This window comes from Gracilinanus agilis, chromosome X, assembly GCF_016433145.1.
Source record: "Gracilinanus agilis isolate LMUSP501 chromosome X, AgileGrace, whole genome shotgun sequence".
NCBI lineage: Eukaryota > Metazoa > Chordata > Mammalia > Didelphimorphia > Didelphidae > Gracilinanus > Gracilinanus agilis.
The window spans coordinates 13,481,319-13,497,275 of NC_058136.1; the positions used below are offsets into that span (position 1 = coordinate 13,481,319).

The 15,957-nt window shown below is 44.3% G+C and overlaps 1 protein-coding gene across 1 annotated transcript in view; it reads right to left on the reverse strand.

Annotated features, from left to right (window-relative positions):
- The window catches only part of ZDHHC9 (zinc finger DHHC-type palmitoyltransferase 9), a 37,791-nt gene extending 22,332 nt beyond the window's left edge, over nt 1-15,459 (reverse strand). The window contains exon 1 of the mRNA XM_044682461.1: nt 15,293-15,459. Within this exon, the coding sequence (XP_044538396.1) occupies nt 15,293-15,459 (167 nt within the window). The remainder of the gene's footprint in view (nt 1-15,292) is intronic.
- Nucleotides 15,460-15,957: the final 498 nt, after the last annotated feature.

The window sequence follows — 15,957 nt, forward strand, 5'->3', positions numbered from 1 at the left end:
GTTGCATTGGTGTGGTAGTTTCGAGTCCACACCCTCAATCATGTCCACCCCGACCCATGCGTTCAAGCAGTTGTTTTTCTTATATGTTTCCTCTCCTGCAGTCCTTCCTCTGAATGTGGGTAGCGTCTTTACCATAAATCCCTCAGACTTGTCCTGGGTCATTGCATTGCTGCTGGTACAGAAGTCCATTACATTCGATTTTACCGCAGTATATCAGTCTCTGTGTACAGTGTTCTTCTGGCTCTGCTCCTCTCACTCTACATCAGTTCCTGGAGGTCTTTCCAGTTCACCTGGAATTCCTCCAGTTTATTATTCCTTTGAGCACAATAGTATTCCATCACCAGCATATACCACAATTTGTTCAGCCATTCCCCAATTGAAGGACATACCCTCCTTTTCCAGTTTTTTGCCACCACAAAAGGAGCAGCTATAAATATTTTTGTACAAGTCTGTTTATCTATGATCTCTTTGGGGTACAAACCCAGCAATGGCATGGTTGGATCAAAGGCAGTTTTTTATAGCCCTTTGAGCATAGTTCCAAATTGCCAGCCAGAATGGCCGGATCATTTCACAACTCCACCAGCAATGCATTAATGTCCCAATTTTGCCACATCCCCTCCAGCATTCATTACTCTCCCCTTCTTTCATTTTAGCCAATCTGCTAGGTGTGAGGTGATACCTCAGAGTTGTTTTGATTTGTATTTCTCTAATTATTAGAGATTTAGAGCATTTTCTCATGTGCTTATTGATACTTTTGATTTCTTTACCTGAAAATTGCCTATTCATGTCTCTTGCCCATTTATCAATTGGGGAATGGCTTGATTTTTTATATCCATCACTTTCTTAAGTCAAGACCAGTGATGGGCAAACTTTTTTTTTAATTTTTTTTAAACCCTTAACTTCTGTGTATTGGCAACTAGGTGGAAGAATGGTAAGGGTGGGCAATGGGGGTCAAGTGACTTGCCCAGGGTCACTCAGCTGGGAAGTGTCTGAGGCCAGATTTGAACCTAGGACCTCCCGTCTCTAGGCCTGACTCTCAATCCACTGAGCCACCCAGCTGCCAGCAAACTTTTGAAAGAGGGGCCAAAGGAAAGGAAATGCTCATCTGTCAGTCTGTTTCTAAGGCAACTCTTTCCAAGTTTCACTGTATTGTATCCTACTCGTTGTATCTGTCAGATTAGGAATAATGTTGAGTGGCCAGATAGAATATTTCAGGGGGCCGCACCTGGCCCGCTGGCTGTGGTTTGTCCATAACTGCTTTAGACAATCAACAGAACAGTAACTCGAGCTCTGATTTGTCACTACTGATTTTCCAAGAGCAAGTGACAATTTAACAATGGGCTCCTGAAGAGTTCAAGCCACTCGAACCCACCCCGGAAGGGACTAATTCAAGTCACCTAACTTGGAAGCAGCAGAGCTGGGGTACAACTACATATTTAAGCTTGATTCAAATATTGAAGTGCTAATGTGTTCAAGACAGCATAAAATAAAAAATTAAGTCTAGAAAAGACAGCATGCTAGGCCACAGGAGCACCAAGACCAAATGTCAAAGGTCCCTGCCTCAAGGAGAGTTTTCATGTTATGGGAAAGCACACTGGCAGAGACAAGTGCACAGGAGATCATTTGGAGAGACTAGATCTACGGTGTCATTGGTACAGGCTTCCTCAACCACAGCAAGGCAGCACCTTCTTCTCAATTTCGAGTTTGAGAGAATTGCCTAGAGCAGAAGTGTCAGACATGAGTGCCTGCCGGAACCAAATGAAAATGTAATTGAGAAGTATTTAACAAAATGAAGATAAATAATGTTACGTTTCCAAATGAAGTCAATCTGTGCCCTGCAGGTATCCTTCTGAACGGTTTAAGGGCCCACATTTCTGCCTGAGTTTGACATGACTGGACAAGAATCTGAGAATGAAGGGACTTGCCCAGGCACACGGCCAAGAGGGGTCAGAAATAAGATCTGGGCCCAAGCCTTTTTGGCCCCTAAGGCCAGCTCTCTAGCCACTATGCTTTTCGATCTCATTGCTCAACCAAAATCTCTCTCCAAAGTTACTAATTAATCTCTTTCTGAAAATGTCTTTGTTTATTGCATTCCAATTCCCGGCTATGTCCCTCCATCCCTCCGTCCCCTCCTCACGCTCCCTCGAGAAGGCATCATTGACAATATTTATATGTATGCAGATCTCAAACGATGGCCTATACATCCCTGTTCATCAGTTCTTTCTCATTCACAAGCTTTGCTTCAGGCAATATTTCTGTGGCTGTACAGAATGTTCTCTTCATTTTGCTTAATAATCTCTTAAATGCCAAACGTAATGGCCTTTCATCATTCTTGACCTCTGCAGCCTCTCACACTGTCAAGTATATGGCAGTGCCCTTCTCCCTACCTAACTTCCCCCTTCTCAAGTCTCTTCTGCTGCTTCTTTATCCAGGTCATGTCCAAAAACCTTAAGAGGTGTCTCCCAGAGCTCCATCCCGGGTCATCTCCCTCTCTATATAGTGTTTTGCTCGGTGATCCATCAGCTCCTGTGGATTCAATTTATCATCTCTATCCAAGTGACTGTCCAATCTACTCGATCAGCTCTGGCCTGCCTCCTACCCCTCCCCCCAAGATTTCCATGTGCCTACCAGACATCTCGAACGAGATAGCCAATAAACGAAAAAAAGGACAAAATGACAAACAGCAGAAGGGATGTGGAAAAGAGGGACCACTAATACACTGTTGGTGGAACTGCAAACTGATGCAGCCATTGTGGAGAGCAAACTGGAATAATGGCCAAAGAGTTATAAAACTGTGCCCACCCTTAGACACGTCCAACAATACCATTGCCAGAATCAGGGGAAAAGGAAGAAAACCTCTGTGTTCTGAAATATTTCCAGCTGCTCTTTGTAGTGGCAAAGAACTGGAAATTGAGGGGATGCTCATCAACTGGGGCATGAATGAGGTCGTGAGATATGATTGTGATGGAATACTATTGTATCATATGAGGTAGGGAGTGAAACAGGTAGAACCAAGAGAACACTCTATGCAGCTACAGATTTATTAATATTTGAAGAATAACTGGTCAATGTTCACCTCCGGGAAATGAAATTTAAAATAACAAGAAAGACATAATCTACACATACATAACTGTTTGCCAGACAATGCCTTCTGTGCTATGGGGAGGGCACGAGGATCTGAGCTACTTAGAAATAAATAAATAAATAAAAGATAACTTATACCCATCTTAAATCCAACATGTCCAAAACAGAACCTGTGATCTTTCCCCAAAAACTCTCCTCTCTTGCCAACTCTCCTATACTGTGAAGAATACAACCACCCTCCTAGTCACTCAGGTCCACAATGTAGGCATCATCCTCCACTCCCCACTGGCCCACTCCCCAATTTCCAACCTGCTGCCAATGCCTGTCTCACCGCCCCCCCCTCCTTCTCTCTCTGCTACCAACCTGGTGCAGACTCTCGTTATCTCAGGCTTAAACAATCACAGCAGCCTGCTAGGGAAAAAAATCCTGCCTCAAGTATTTCCAATCAGATCCATTCTCCACTGGGACAGCAAAGTAATCTTCCTAAAGAATAGATTTGACCAGGAGCAGCTGAGTGGCTCAGTGGATGGAGAGCCAGGTCTAGAGATGGGAGGTCCTGAGTTCAAATCTGACCCCAGATATTTCCCAGCTGTGTGACCCTGGGCAAGTCCCTTAACCCCCATTGCCTAGCCCTTACCACTCTTCTGCCTTGGAACCAATACACAGTATTGATTCTAAGACAGAAGGTGAGGGCTTAAAAAAATTAAAAAGGACAGATTTGATCACATCGCTCCTCTTCAATAAGCTCCAATGGCTCCCTATCACTTCCATGATCAAATAGGAAATCTTCTGTCTGGCATCTGAAGCCCTTTGGAACCTGGGTCTCTCCTACCTTTCTAGTCTTCTTCCACCTTCCTCACCCCCATGTACTCTGGGATCCAATGACACCGAATTCCTTGTGATTGCTCTGATGAGCCATTCCACCTCCTAACTCCAAGCTACTTCTTCTTTTATTTTTAAACCCTTACCTTTCATCTTAGAATTGATATCGGTTCCAAGGCAGAAGAGCAGTAAGGATTAGGCAACTGGGGTTAAGTGACTTGCTCAGGGTCACAGACCAAGAAGTGTCTGAGGCCAGATTTGAACCCAGGACCCTCCTGTCTCCAGGGCTAACTCTATATCCACTGAGCTACCTAACTGCCCCTCTCTATGCAATTTCATTGTGTGCTCCTCATGGCTAGAATGCCTTCTTCCTGATCTACCTAATCTCAATGGCTTCCTTCAAGGTCTAGCTAAAATCCAACCTTCTGCAATGTTGCTGCCTTCCCTCTGCTGAGCATCTCCAGATTATCCTGTTTATGCCTTGTTTGTACATGACTTTCTGCATACTGTCATTCTACCACACACACCCCCTCCCAAATAAACTGAACTCTGAGAACAGGGACTATCTTCTGCCTTTCTTTGAATCTCCAATGTTTGGCAAGGTCTGGCACACAGCAGTTGCTTAATACATGCTCGATGACTGACTGACTGGGCCATACTGTCTCAGTAGAAGGGAGAAAGCAGCAAAAACCAAGTTGAGGAGGAAAGGTTTTTCAGGACGAAGGAGGCAGGGCTTACATTGTATCTTAAAAGAAGCTAAAAATTATAAAAGGCCAAGGTGGGGAGAGAGGCAAGCAAAGGCCAAGGTCAGGGACCAGCCAGCAAGTCAAGGTGGCCACAATGGAAAATACATGTAAGGGAGGAATAATGCCCACGTGGAGAACTCCTTCCATCCCACCGCCCAAGCAGGCCACATTTCCAGACTGTATCACCCTAAAAGGCAACATGGACTGTATCTAACAAATTTAGGGTGTGCATTCAGTCCCCTTCATGACAGGACAGACACTGGCCCTGTGTCCCAAAGGCTTGGCGTCCCCAGCTGACATGTGGCTCTCACGTGTTCCAGTGGTCCCCTCTTCTCAGGGTCAATGCACTTCTGTTTGCCTGCCTCAGTGAGCTGCTTTTATAAATCTTCCATGGCATGTCAACACTGGAAATGAGCAGTTCTCAGCTGGTGCCTCTCTGAGGCCCCTTAAGGTTTATGAGCAAAGGGCTTTGACATTGTTAGCTCCATTTTACAGATGAGAAAATTCAGGCCCATATTGGCGTGGGAGCTAGTATCTGAGTGCGGGTCAAAAGAGCCCTCCTAATGCCTAGTCCAACGCTCTTTCCCACTGTGGGAAATCTGTGAATGACCCAACCTCAGCACTGAGCTGTCAACAGGGACTCTGAGAAGGAAGGATGAAACACTTGAAGTAATGAATTGTCTCCCTTTCCCCCATTCTCTTTCCCAGTGGCTTTGCCAGATTTATATGGGCACTTTTCTGCCTAACCAAAGGTAAACAGGCCATGTCAGGACATGGCGCACTCCTCATCCCTGACAAATCTTTAAATGAAGGTCGGATCCCCACTTATTGATGATGGTGTAAAAGGGATTACTGTTCAGTTAGGAGCTCTGAGATTCGCTATTCTCTGATCCCCCATTACCTCTCCCTTCTATGACCTCTATTTTTTCCATTGATATATATTGTACCTGCCCAAACTGAAGTATGATTTTAAAGAAGAGCCCTTTAAACAAAGCTGCGGGTGGGGGGGAACCAAGTTGTAAATTTAACTCTAGGAGTTTTTCCCTGCAGTCGCTCACGGACTTGATGACAGCAAATAGCCAAAGAATTCTCTTTCTGTCAGAATCACAGAACTTGGTGGCTGATTCTATGCTCTGTCAGACTGTTTTGAGTCCTTGGTGACCAGTGTTTCAGAAGGCCCACAAACACAGCACATGCAGAGGTTTGCAAGTCACTTCCTACACATCTGGATCTGCCCAAAGGCTGAGTTCATACTTGGCGGTGTTCTCCCTGTAGCCTAAAGCCACGTTCTAGATTCCGGGAACACTCTATTGACTAAGTCAAGCAGCCCTCTGCCCCAAATGCTTTGGCTGGGCCCTTGCCAAGGACAGAGAGGCACGAGAGCTTTCCTTTGCTCTTGAAGACTGTTAGGAACACCAGCATCTTTGAAATCCCTGGGCTGTCATCTCAATACTCCACATAAGAAATGCAAGCAGCCTCCGTCCTCCACTGGCCAAACATCTTAGCAAGAGCAGGGTTGGGGGAGCTTTTCTGATCTTTGTGCCAATCGTAAACAAAAATCGAAGCTCTCTGCACAAAGAAGGGCTGGAAAGGACCTTAAAGGGCGCCTGCTAAAACCTCCCATCCCAGACCAGGAGTGTCTTCTAAATTACCCACAGCTTGGAGACTTCCCATCCAAGTAAACAATCATCTATTAAGTACCTACTATATATGCAAGGCCATAAAGCTAGACACTGGGGACATTGCCTGTGAAGGAGCTCAGAGCTCACACCTTCCTAAGGCAAAGCACTAGGCTGTTGTACAGGTTAACTGTTAGAAGTGGCAACATCTTAGTCATCTTTGTAAGACCTCAACCTCGACATGATGTAAAGTACACTTTACACAGGGCAGGGGAGGAACTAGGGGGTGATGAGCCCTCCGGGCAGTAGGAGCTCAAAATATTTTTTAAATCCGGATGAGAGGTTAAAGAACTACTGGAAGGGGCAGCTAAGTAACACAGTGAATAGAGCACCAAGCCTGGAGTCAGGAAGACCCGGGCTCCAATCTGGCCTCAGATACTTCCTAGCTCTGTGACCCTGGGCAAGTCACTTAACCCCAGGGTGCCTAGCCCTCGTGGCTCTTCCATCTTAGAAATGATACTAAGACAAAAGATGAGGGTTTTTAAAAAAGAACTATTGACGGGGAGGAAGATTGGTCCTAAGGTGAGCTTTGCCTAAGGCTTCAGGCTATCCCTTAGTATATCTCTTCTAGACAGAATCCTGGGCTGGCCCCAAATTTGGTGAGACCACAGCGGCCAGCAGAAAGTTCTTGTAGTAAATTATTTTTAATCACTGCCTTTGTTTATGATGAGGTTAAAGCCATTTGTTCTTATTCAGCGAGGCTAAGTGGCCTTCAGTGACTCAGACTTCTTCATTGTTCCCCTCTGCTGATATCATCCCCTCTGCTAACCTCTCTGTGACTGTTCCTACCAAGCTAGAAAGGCTTCAGGTCCACACTGGCAAAATGTGGGGTGGCTGCGTGGCTGCTGCCTGAGGACAGGTCTAGCTAAGTATAGAGTGAAGCTCATCCCTAGAAGGCCAGACGGCCTCCCGTTGGTGGATAGCTTGGGCCCCAGCCACTCCTGAAGACCATCAGAGTTCAGATCTGCAGCAATGGAGGCAATTCTCATACAGACGAAGCACAGGTCCTTAACATATGGCAGAGTTCAATCTTGTCAGTCTAGCCTTGAGTCTCCCCAGACTTAGTAACCTAAGCAAAGTCGACTAGGCACCGGCCCATCTGCCATGACAGGGGGCCTCTCATTCATCAGGATCAGCTCAAGGAGTGGTGAAGTGTGGGCCATTCACTGCATAGTTACTCCCTGAGTCATTCTCATCAAACCAGTCCTATGGGGAAGAACTAGCAGGGTTCATAGGGGTGACAGCCGCTCACCAATAACACTGATATTTCCAGAGAGGTTTCTCTCTTCTGACTGGGGCATCTAGAGCGCCATGACAGCCTTTGTGCAAAATTAGTTCTGATGTCCTTGATTTGGACAGCTCGTGTGCATCAGATCTCAGGTAGCCCAACATTTCATACTACAGACAGCTACAGGAGTCCAAATCTCCTTAAGATTCCATAGTGAAAACTATGAGAACTAGGGGATATGGACAGGCCCTGGGATTCTCCGGACAAAGAGAATTTATGAATTACAAAACACCCTCAACCAATGCAGGACAGCACCTCCTTGATAACTGCTAGTTTGAGGGAGTCATTCGGAACACTGAGAAGTGAAGAGATATAACCTGGGTCATGCAATCAGCATATGTCAGGGGCAGGGTTTGAATCTAGGTAATCAGGTCCCCAAGACCAGCTTGCTCTCTTCACTAGGCCACACTGCCTCTTAAGAAGAAGAAGAATGGATGAGGGGATCGAGTCAAGATGGCATATTAGAGGCAACCCACTTGAACTCTTTCTCAACATTCCTCTCCAAAGAACTTTAAAAGAATCATATTATTAGCAGCAAAATAACAAAAGGTCAGGGTAAGGTATATTTCTAGCCTAAGAAAACTTAGGAGTTTATCAGAAATTTGTGACCATGAATAGAGCCTGTCTGGAACCTATACATGCAGGGACAGCAACAGGAATTATAACAAAAGCTTCAGGTACTCTCACAGCTCAGAGACTTAGTAAGGGGAATTAGACAACTGGTCAGAAAAAGATTATTGGGGACCTTATGTCAGCATTAGGTACAGCTGGCACTGATTGACAATTCTAGGGTAGAGAGGTACACTGGTAGTCCATCACAAGGATGCAGGGGCCTGGCCACAGTTCCAAGGCAAAGAGGAGCACCAGCATTTGCAGCTATAAGGACCAGGGGCCCTTCCTGGGTAAAGACCAGAATGCAGATGAGGAAAGCAGTGATTATATCTCTCCTAAGTTCACATCATCTTGGAAGTACCAAAGACTTGTAATCCTCCAAAACTAGCTCTGAAAACAGTAGCACAAAAAAGCCTGAAGTTGAGGATCATGCCTCCCTGCCCCGAGGTAAACAGAGCCCAACTTTAACATAAAGTTCAAAGTCAAGAAATAGGTTGGGAAAAATGAGCAAACAACAATAATAAAAATTTGACCATAAGAAGCTACAATAATGTCAGGGAAGACCAAGGTTAAAACTCAGAAGATGACAGCGTGAAAATAGCCACAAAGCTCCAAAGAAAAATGCTAATCAGGCCCAAACTCAACAAGAATTCCTGGAAGAATTAAAGAAAAAGTAGAAGGAAATTTGGGGAAAGAAATGAGAATAAAACAAGAAAATTATGGAAAGAAGATTAAGAAAATTAACACCTTCAAAAACAAAATTGGCCAAATGGGGAAAAAAAGGTATAAAAACTCCACTGAAGAAAATAATTTCTTAAAATTATTCCTTAAAAATTAGAATTGGAAAGTGGAAGCTAATGACTCCACAAGACATCAAGAAACAATAAAACAAAATAAAATAATAAAATTAATAAAATTAAATAAAACAAAGTTAAAAGAATAAAAAAATAGGAAGAAAATGTGAAGTATCTTATCAGAAAGACAACTGTTGTGGAAAATAAAATCAAGGAGAGATAATTTAAGAATTATTTGGACTACCTGAAAGCCATGATCAAAGAATCTAGAAACATTTCAAGAAATTATGAAGGAACACTGCCCTGATATCTTAGATCTAAAGTAAAATATTAAATTGAACAAATCCACTAATCACCTCCTGAAAGAGATTCCAAACAAAATCAAAACTCTCAGAAATATTATAGCCAAATCCCCAAACTCCCAGGCACAAAGAGAAAATATTTCAAGCAAACAGAAAGAATAATTCAATATTGTGGAGCCATAATAGGATCACACAAGATTTAGTGGCTTGCACTTTAAGGAGCAGAGAGCTTGGAATATACTATTCCAGAAGGTAAAGAAGCTAGGATTCCAATCAAAAATAACCAACCCAGAAAAAAAATCCAAAGAAAAAAATCCCAAAGTATAATCCTTTAAGGTAAAAATGAATATTTAATGAAATAGAGGACTTTCAAACACCCTGATGAAAAGTCTAGAATCGAATAGAAAATATGACAATTAAACACAAGACTCAAGAGAAGCATACAAAGGTAAGCATGAAAGAGTAATCATAAGAGACTCAATAAAGTTAAATCGTTTACATTCCTACATGGGAAAATGATACATATAACTTCTAAGAACTTTATCATTATTAGGGCAATTAGAAGGAGTTTAGCATGAGGACAGACAATATGGGTGTGAGTTGATTATGTCAATGATCTCCAAAAAAAAACCACCATAATCATAACTGTGAATGCAAATGGGAGAATTCACCCATAAAACAGAAGCAGATAGTAAAATGGATTAGAAACCAGAATCTAAGAGTTAAAATAAAGGACCAAAAAAGAATCTAATATGCTTAGGGAGAACAGCAATCATGATCTCAGACAAAGCAAAAATAGACCTAATTAAAAGGGATAATCAGGGAAACTACATTATTCTAAAAGGTAACATAGATAATGAAGTAATATCAAAAAATTTTACAGCCAGTTTCTCTGATAAAGACTTCATTTCTCAAATATTTACTGAGTCAAATTTATAAAAGTAAGAGCTAGTTCCCAGTTGATAAATGTTCAAAGGATATAAACAGGCATTTTTCACAAGAAATCAAATTTATCTATAGTAAAATGAAAAAATGTTCTGAAACACTATAGATTAGAAAAATGCAAGTTAAATAACTCTGCTCTTTTTTGTGGTGGCAAAGAACTGGAAATAGAAGGAATGGCTTATCAATTGGAGAATGGTTGAACAAGTTGTGATTGATGACTATGATGGAATACTACTGTGCTATAAGAAATAACAAGGGAGGTATGGTTTCAGAAAAACATAGAAAGAACTATATGAACTGATACACAGTAAAGTGAGAAGAACAGGGAGATCATTTTATACAGTAACAGTGATATTTTAAAGACGATTAACGGTGAAAGACTTGGCTACCCTGATCAATATAATGATCTAAGACAATTCCAAGACTCATGACGAAAAAATGCCATCGAGAGAGAACCGATGAACTCTGAAAATTGAAGTCTAATTTTTTCACTCTTTTTTTCCTACTTTGAAAAATATCTGTGGCTACTATGGAACTATGTTTTGCATGACTTCACATGGATAATTGATATTATATTACTTGTCTTCTCAGTGGGTGGCAGAGGGTGTGGGAGAGGGAGAGAATTTGGAACTCAAAATTTAAAAAGAAAAGAATGTTGAAAATAAAGAGAATAATAATAAATGCTTCAAAGGGCCTCAATTTCCTTGGGAGGAAACTTCATCTAGCAATGCAGACAACAGACCCTCTATACTTTAAAAGATGGCCTTGATGAATTGCCAGAGGGAGGGACTGAGGCTCTAGTGATTGAGACAAGCAGGCAGCTGCTGTAAGCTTCTCCAGCTTGGTAGGGCAAAGTCTATGAGAGCCTAAGGTTATCATGGAAAAGACCTTGAATAGGATAATAAAGCAGCTGATATTCCTATAGTACTTCATTATAATATGTTATGTCATCTGATTTGCAACAGTCCTGCAGATCATGCAAGTATTATGAAGCCCATTTTACAGAGAGAAGTAGTGTGGAAAAGTAAAGGAGCCTGGATGCAAGGCAACACAGAAACAATAGTGAAGTCAGGACCTGAAAATGGGATCTCTGCTCTAAGTATAGCACTATCCCCACCAAGACCATCACAATACCTCAATCAGTGAAGTCTAGAGTACCTATCTACCATGTGCCGAGCCCTGCCTCCAGGCACTGGGAAAACCACAACCACGTGGCCTAAGCCCTGGCCTGGAAGAGAATACAGTGCAGGAGCAGAAACAAGATCTGAAAAATTAAACCCGAAAGGTTCCAGTGCAGTCTACGAGTTGTCCAAATAGTTATGTTGTATGAGCGCAGAGGAGAGCATTCTCACCATGGGCTAAATAGCTCCTGAATAGCCCCAGCTAGGTAGGGAGATGGGAACCAGAGGAGAAGGCTACTCCACCCACCTCAATCAGTAGGGCACGAGCCAACACAGAGCTGGCACTGTGAGTGGTGATCAAGGATCTCTGCTCAGGATGCTACACTGAGGCTAGACTGAACATCAGCTGTCATATGGATCTGCCACCATGTGTGCAAAGGCATCACTTAGTAGTGGCAAAGCGTTACATCTCCTTCAAGGGTAAGTATATCTAGTCATTAATACCTTTTGAAAAGTTTTGGTTCTTGAAGTTCCCAGTTATCTAATCTAAAAGCCAATAGGAAAGCTGTTCCAGATGACAGCTATTTTCCCAGGGACTTGATTTCCTGTAGTAGAAACAGCACTGTATTGGCATCATGAGACAGGGGTTCAATTCTCAATTATGCCAGCAGTGTAATCTTGGCCACGTTACTTACCCTCTCTAGGCCTCAGTTTCCTCCTGAGTAAAACAAAGGGGTTAGGCTAGCTGGCCTCCAAGGCCCTTCCAGCTCTAATATTTTATGATCCTCTAAGAGAAGAGTGTTATATGGTAGGAAGAACACTTAGTTTAGAGTTAGAAGACCTCAGTTCAAATCTCAGTTTCTCTACTGACTCCTTGGGTGGCCTTGAATGAGACAGTCCCTTCCCCTCTCCGGGCCCATTTCTTCCTGTCTGAGAGAAGGGGGCTGGACCAGACAATCTTTAAGGCCAGTTCCAAATCCTATTATGCTGATGTACCTAAGTGTGATATTCGGTAACTGGATGGTTTCACAGGCAACAAGTCACCATCTCCAGAAGTCTCTTGGTTAGCCTGGTATTACTCCTGGAAGAAGGTGCAAAGAGGTAGATTTGGGTTCCACGGAAAGGAGATCTCCCTACCAAGTAAGTGTTACTGAAAAATGGCAGAGGCCCTCTTATCGGGGTCTTTCCGTGAAGGCTTCATTACTTATTCAAGAGGCTCTAGGGGAGGTTCTTGTACAATTATGGCTTAGGCTAGTAAAGTGCCTTCCTGGGGGTGGTGGGTTCTATATAACACACTAACACCAAATCCAGTCTGGGTAGAGACAAACAAGAAAGGATCTTGTGCGTTTGGAGCTAGAGCTGTACACACAGATGCACAAGTTCCACAAACAGCTCCTCCTCAAGAGGGTTTTGGAAGTTCCCTTCTTTCCCACAGTCCCGAGCTTTCCTCCTTTACATGTAGATTCTCTACCATCAGAAATCTCAGAAAAATCCAAAAGGAAGACAGCCGCTTTGGAAACTGCCGTTATTATGACAGAAAAGGGTAAAGCCAAGCATCCATAAGGGCTTGTTTAGTCCACCCGGACTGACATACAGCTGGAACATTATCACTCGAGTCATTTGCAGTTTCCCTCAAACAGCCACAGAAGGCAGAAGCCTATTGTTAAACCTGGATTCCACAGAGCTTAGTTAAATATGGACTAGCAAATAGAATGCAGAGTCCCTGTTCTTAGTTAATTTGGAGATCTTTTAGACGTGTTCACCTGCCTGAAGGCCCCAAACTAGGCTATCACAATGTCATGCCCAGCTCTAGGAGGAAAAAAACAAGAGCTCAGGGATCAAGTGGTGCTAGGCAAAGAGGCTGGAGGCACAAGCCTTGGGTTTAAGCTTGGATTCTGTCCCTTACTACTCCGCCGATAGACGAGTAAGGAAATAAGCCAGAAGGGATCTCAGATCACTTATCCCCTAATTTGACAGGGCAGGAAACTGAGGCTTAGAGGGCTACGTTGCCCATGGCCCAATGTCACACAGCTAGTAGCAGAGTCAAGATTTGAACTCAGATGACATTTCATTTCCGAGATTCCATTTTCCAGTACATAATAAAATGGGAAAAGATACAGTTATTCTCTCTCCTCACAGGACTATGAGGAAGAAAGAGCTGTAAAATGTGGGAGCTCTTACTACGGTCCTGCTGTAAACTGGGCACAAGTCACCTATGATGGAGGAAACACACACACACACACACACACACATATCACATCACATCACATCACATCACATCACATCACATCTCTCCCCACCCTCCTCAGAACTGACACATAAGGCTGAGTGAGGCCCCTAGACTGGGGTTTCTGTCTGCTAGAGCCCTAACTTCCCCATTCTTCTTCTCAGCTGTTCTGTTTATTTCCTTCCCCGGCAGGTACCGCCCTCCTCTCCAAAACAAAATATTGAAGAGTTTACCCATGAGCTAACCTTCCTACCTGGGCCCTAACCGCAGGAGATAAGGGGGGATGTCATTTCAGTGGACTAGGGACCCACGTTCAACCTTTGCTAATGATAGGCTTTAGCTCCGTAGGCAGCCCTGCCCAAAGGCCTTTGGGAACCAAAGTAGGGAGGTGCTCGGCAGCACAGGCCGAAGTCTGTGAAACTGAGACCTTTACCCATGGGCCGGAGCACTGGTAGTTCTCCTGACCAATCAGAGCAGAGGCTTATTAGGTCCAGGCCTCCCAGCTTATTCGGGAGCTGAAAAGAGCCTCTAACCATAACACTGAATATAGGAAATACACACACAGAGAAGAGAGCTGGTCATTCAGCAGGAGCCAAAAGAATTCAGCTCAGCTATCACAGGGAGAGGGAAGGTAGAGACAGAGCAAAAAGAACCAGAAAGAGGGACAGAAAGCAATAACAAGGGACTTTGAGGGAAGAGTGTGTGTGTGTGTCAGAGCTGTCCGCAAGCTTGTTACTTGAGAGGCTACTTTACACGGCTAGTACAAGAGAGCCTTTAACAACAAAGGGCTCAAAGACTTTGCCCTCCCAATTCAGTTAGAAATGGGTCCGGCTATTGCTCACACTCCCATTAGTCACTGGCCTCAGACTCTGGGCTATCTATACAAATGCTCTGGGGGTAGCCAGAAGCCTTAGAAGGGTCAGGCCCGGCACCAATTGGAATTCTCTGTGGAGATGAGCCTGAACCACCACTCTGGCCATCACTAGCTCCCATCCTGGGCTTGGGGTTCTTGAGGACCCATAAAAGATGCTTCAGCACAGCCATATCAAGAGCAAGGCAGGTGCCCCAGACACATCCCATCAGCTACCACCCTGAACAAGGCACCAATGCAGATGGTGCTTCTGGAGAAAGGAACTAGTAAAGTGCCCCGCCCAAACACACACACACACACACACACACACACACACACACACACACACACAGCCCCAAACACCACCGTTGTGGACGGCTGCTTCTTCTGTTTAGGGTTTTTTCCCTGTAAAAATGCAAGTAACGGCCAGGATTGTCAAAAGGATCGAATGGAGATGACGATGATGTCTGTAAATGCTTCTCAGCACAACGCCTGTTGTTTCCTAAATGCTTTTTCCTTTCCATTTCGAATGCCCTGATAACACATTAACCTGCTGTCACCCATTAATGTCTTATTCCATTTGGGTTTGCACCTGGCAGCTTTGCTAACTTGACAACAAGCTGGGCCCTAAAGGAACGGGGCACAGGACAGGAGAAGGGGCAGGGAGGGTTAGTTGTCTTTTGCAGGGCGGGTAAGATTTAGAACTCGGAACTTAGGGTAGGGGGAGAAGTACAGAGTGAGGCCAGGAGACAGAATGTTTCCCCTGCCCCAATGATACACTGTTAGGGTTAGAATGAGAAGTGTGCCTTGAGATGAACTCACTCAAAAGCAAAGAAGAGTGTGCAGGTTCCCAGGATGAGGAAGAGGGTCAAGTAGAAGATCCCCTTCTGCCGGGCCATCATGACTCGTCCATCACAGCAGAAAGTGTTTCGGCCTGGGAGCTTCTCCCACTTTCGAGTCACCTTCTTCCTCACCACCATCACAGACATGGCTGCAATACACCTCCTAAGCCTGCCTTCAGTCACAGGAGGAATGCCATTTGGGTCAAGTCCAGGCTCAGAACCCCAGTCCTGATGGCACTGGTGACTACTGCTTCTGTCAAGCCAGACATCATCAAAAATCGGACTTTCAGCCCTGAGAAGAGAAGACAAAGAAAAAGGGAGAGGTGAGACTATGGCGATGGCCCGTGCCCAGAGGCAGCAGAACCCTTCCAAATACGTGAGGGGGAGAGGCCCGGCGGTTTGGCCCTAATCTGTATGTGCTTTCTGTCCATGGGGCAAAATTGCCTTAGAGCCGGGAATGAGTGGAAAGAGTCCAGGCTGGGCAGCCAAAGGTCCTCCACCCAAACTGAGCACGAACTTCTCCGGGATCAGTTTCCTCCTGTTGAAAATGAACATTATAATGATGGTTCTGTGACCTACCCTGAAGGGTTCTTGCTAGGCTCAGAGGAGCCCAGGTGAAAGCACTTTGGAAAGGGGGCAGCTGGA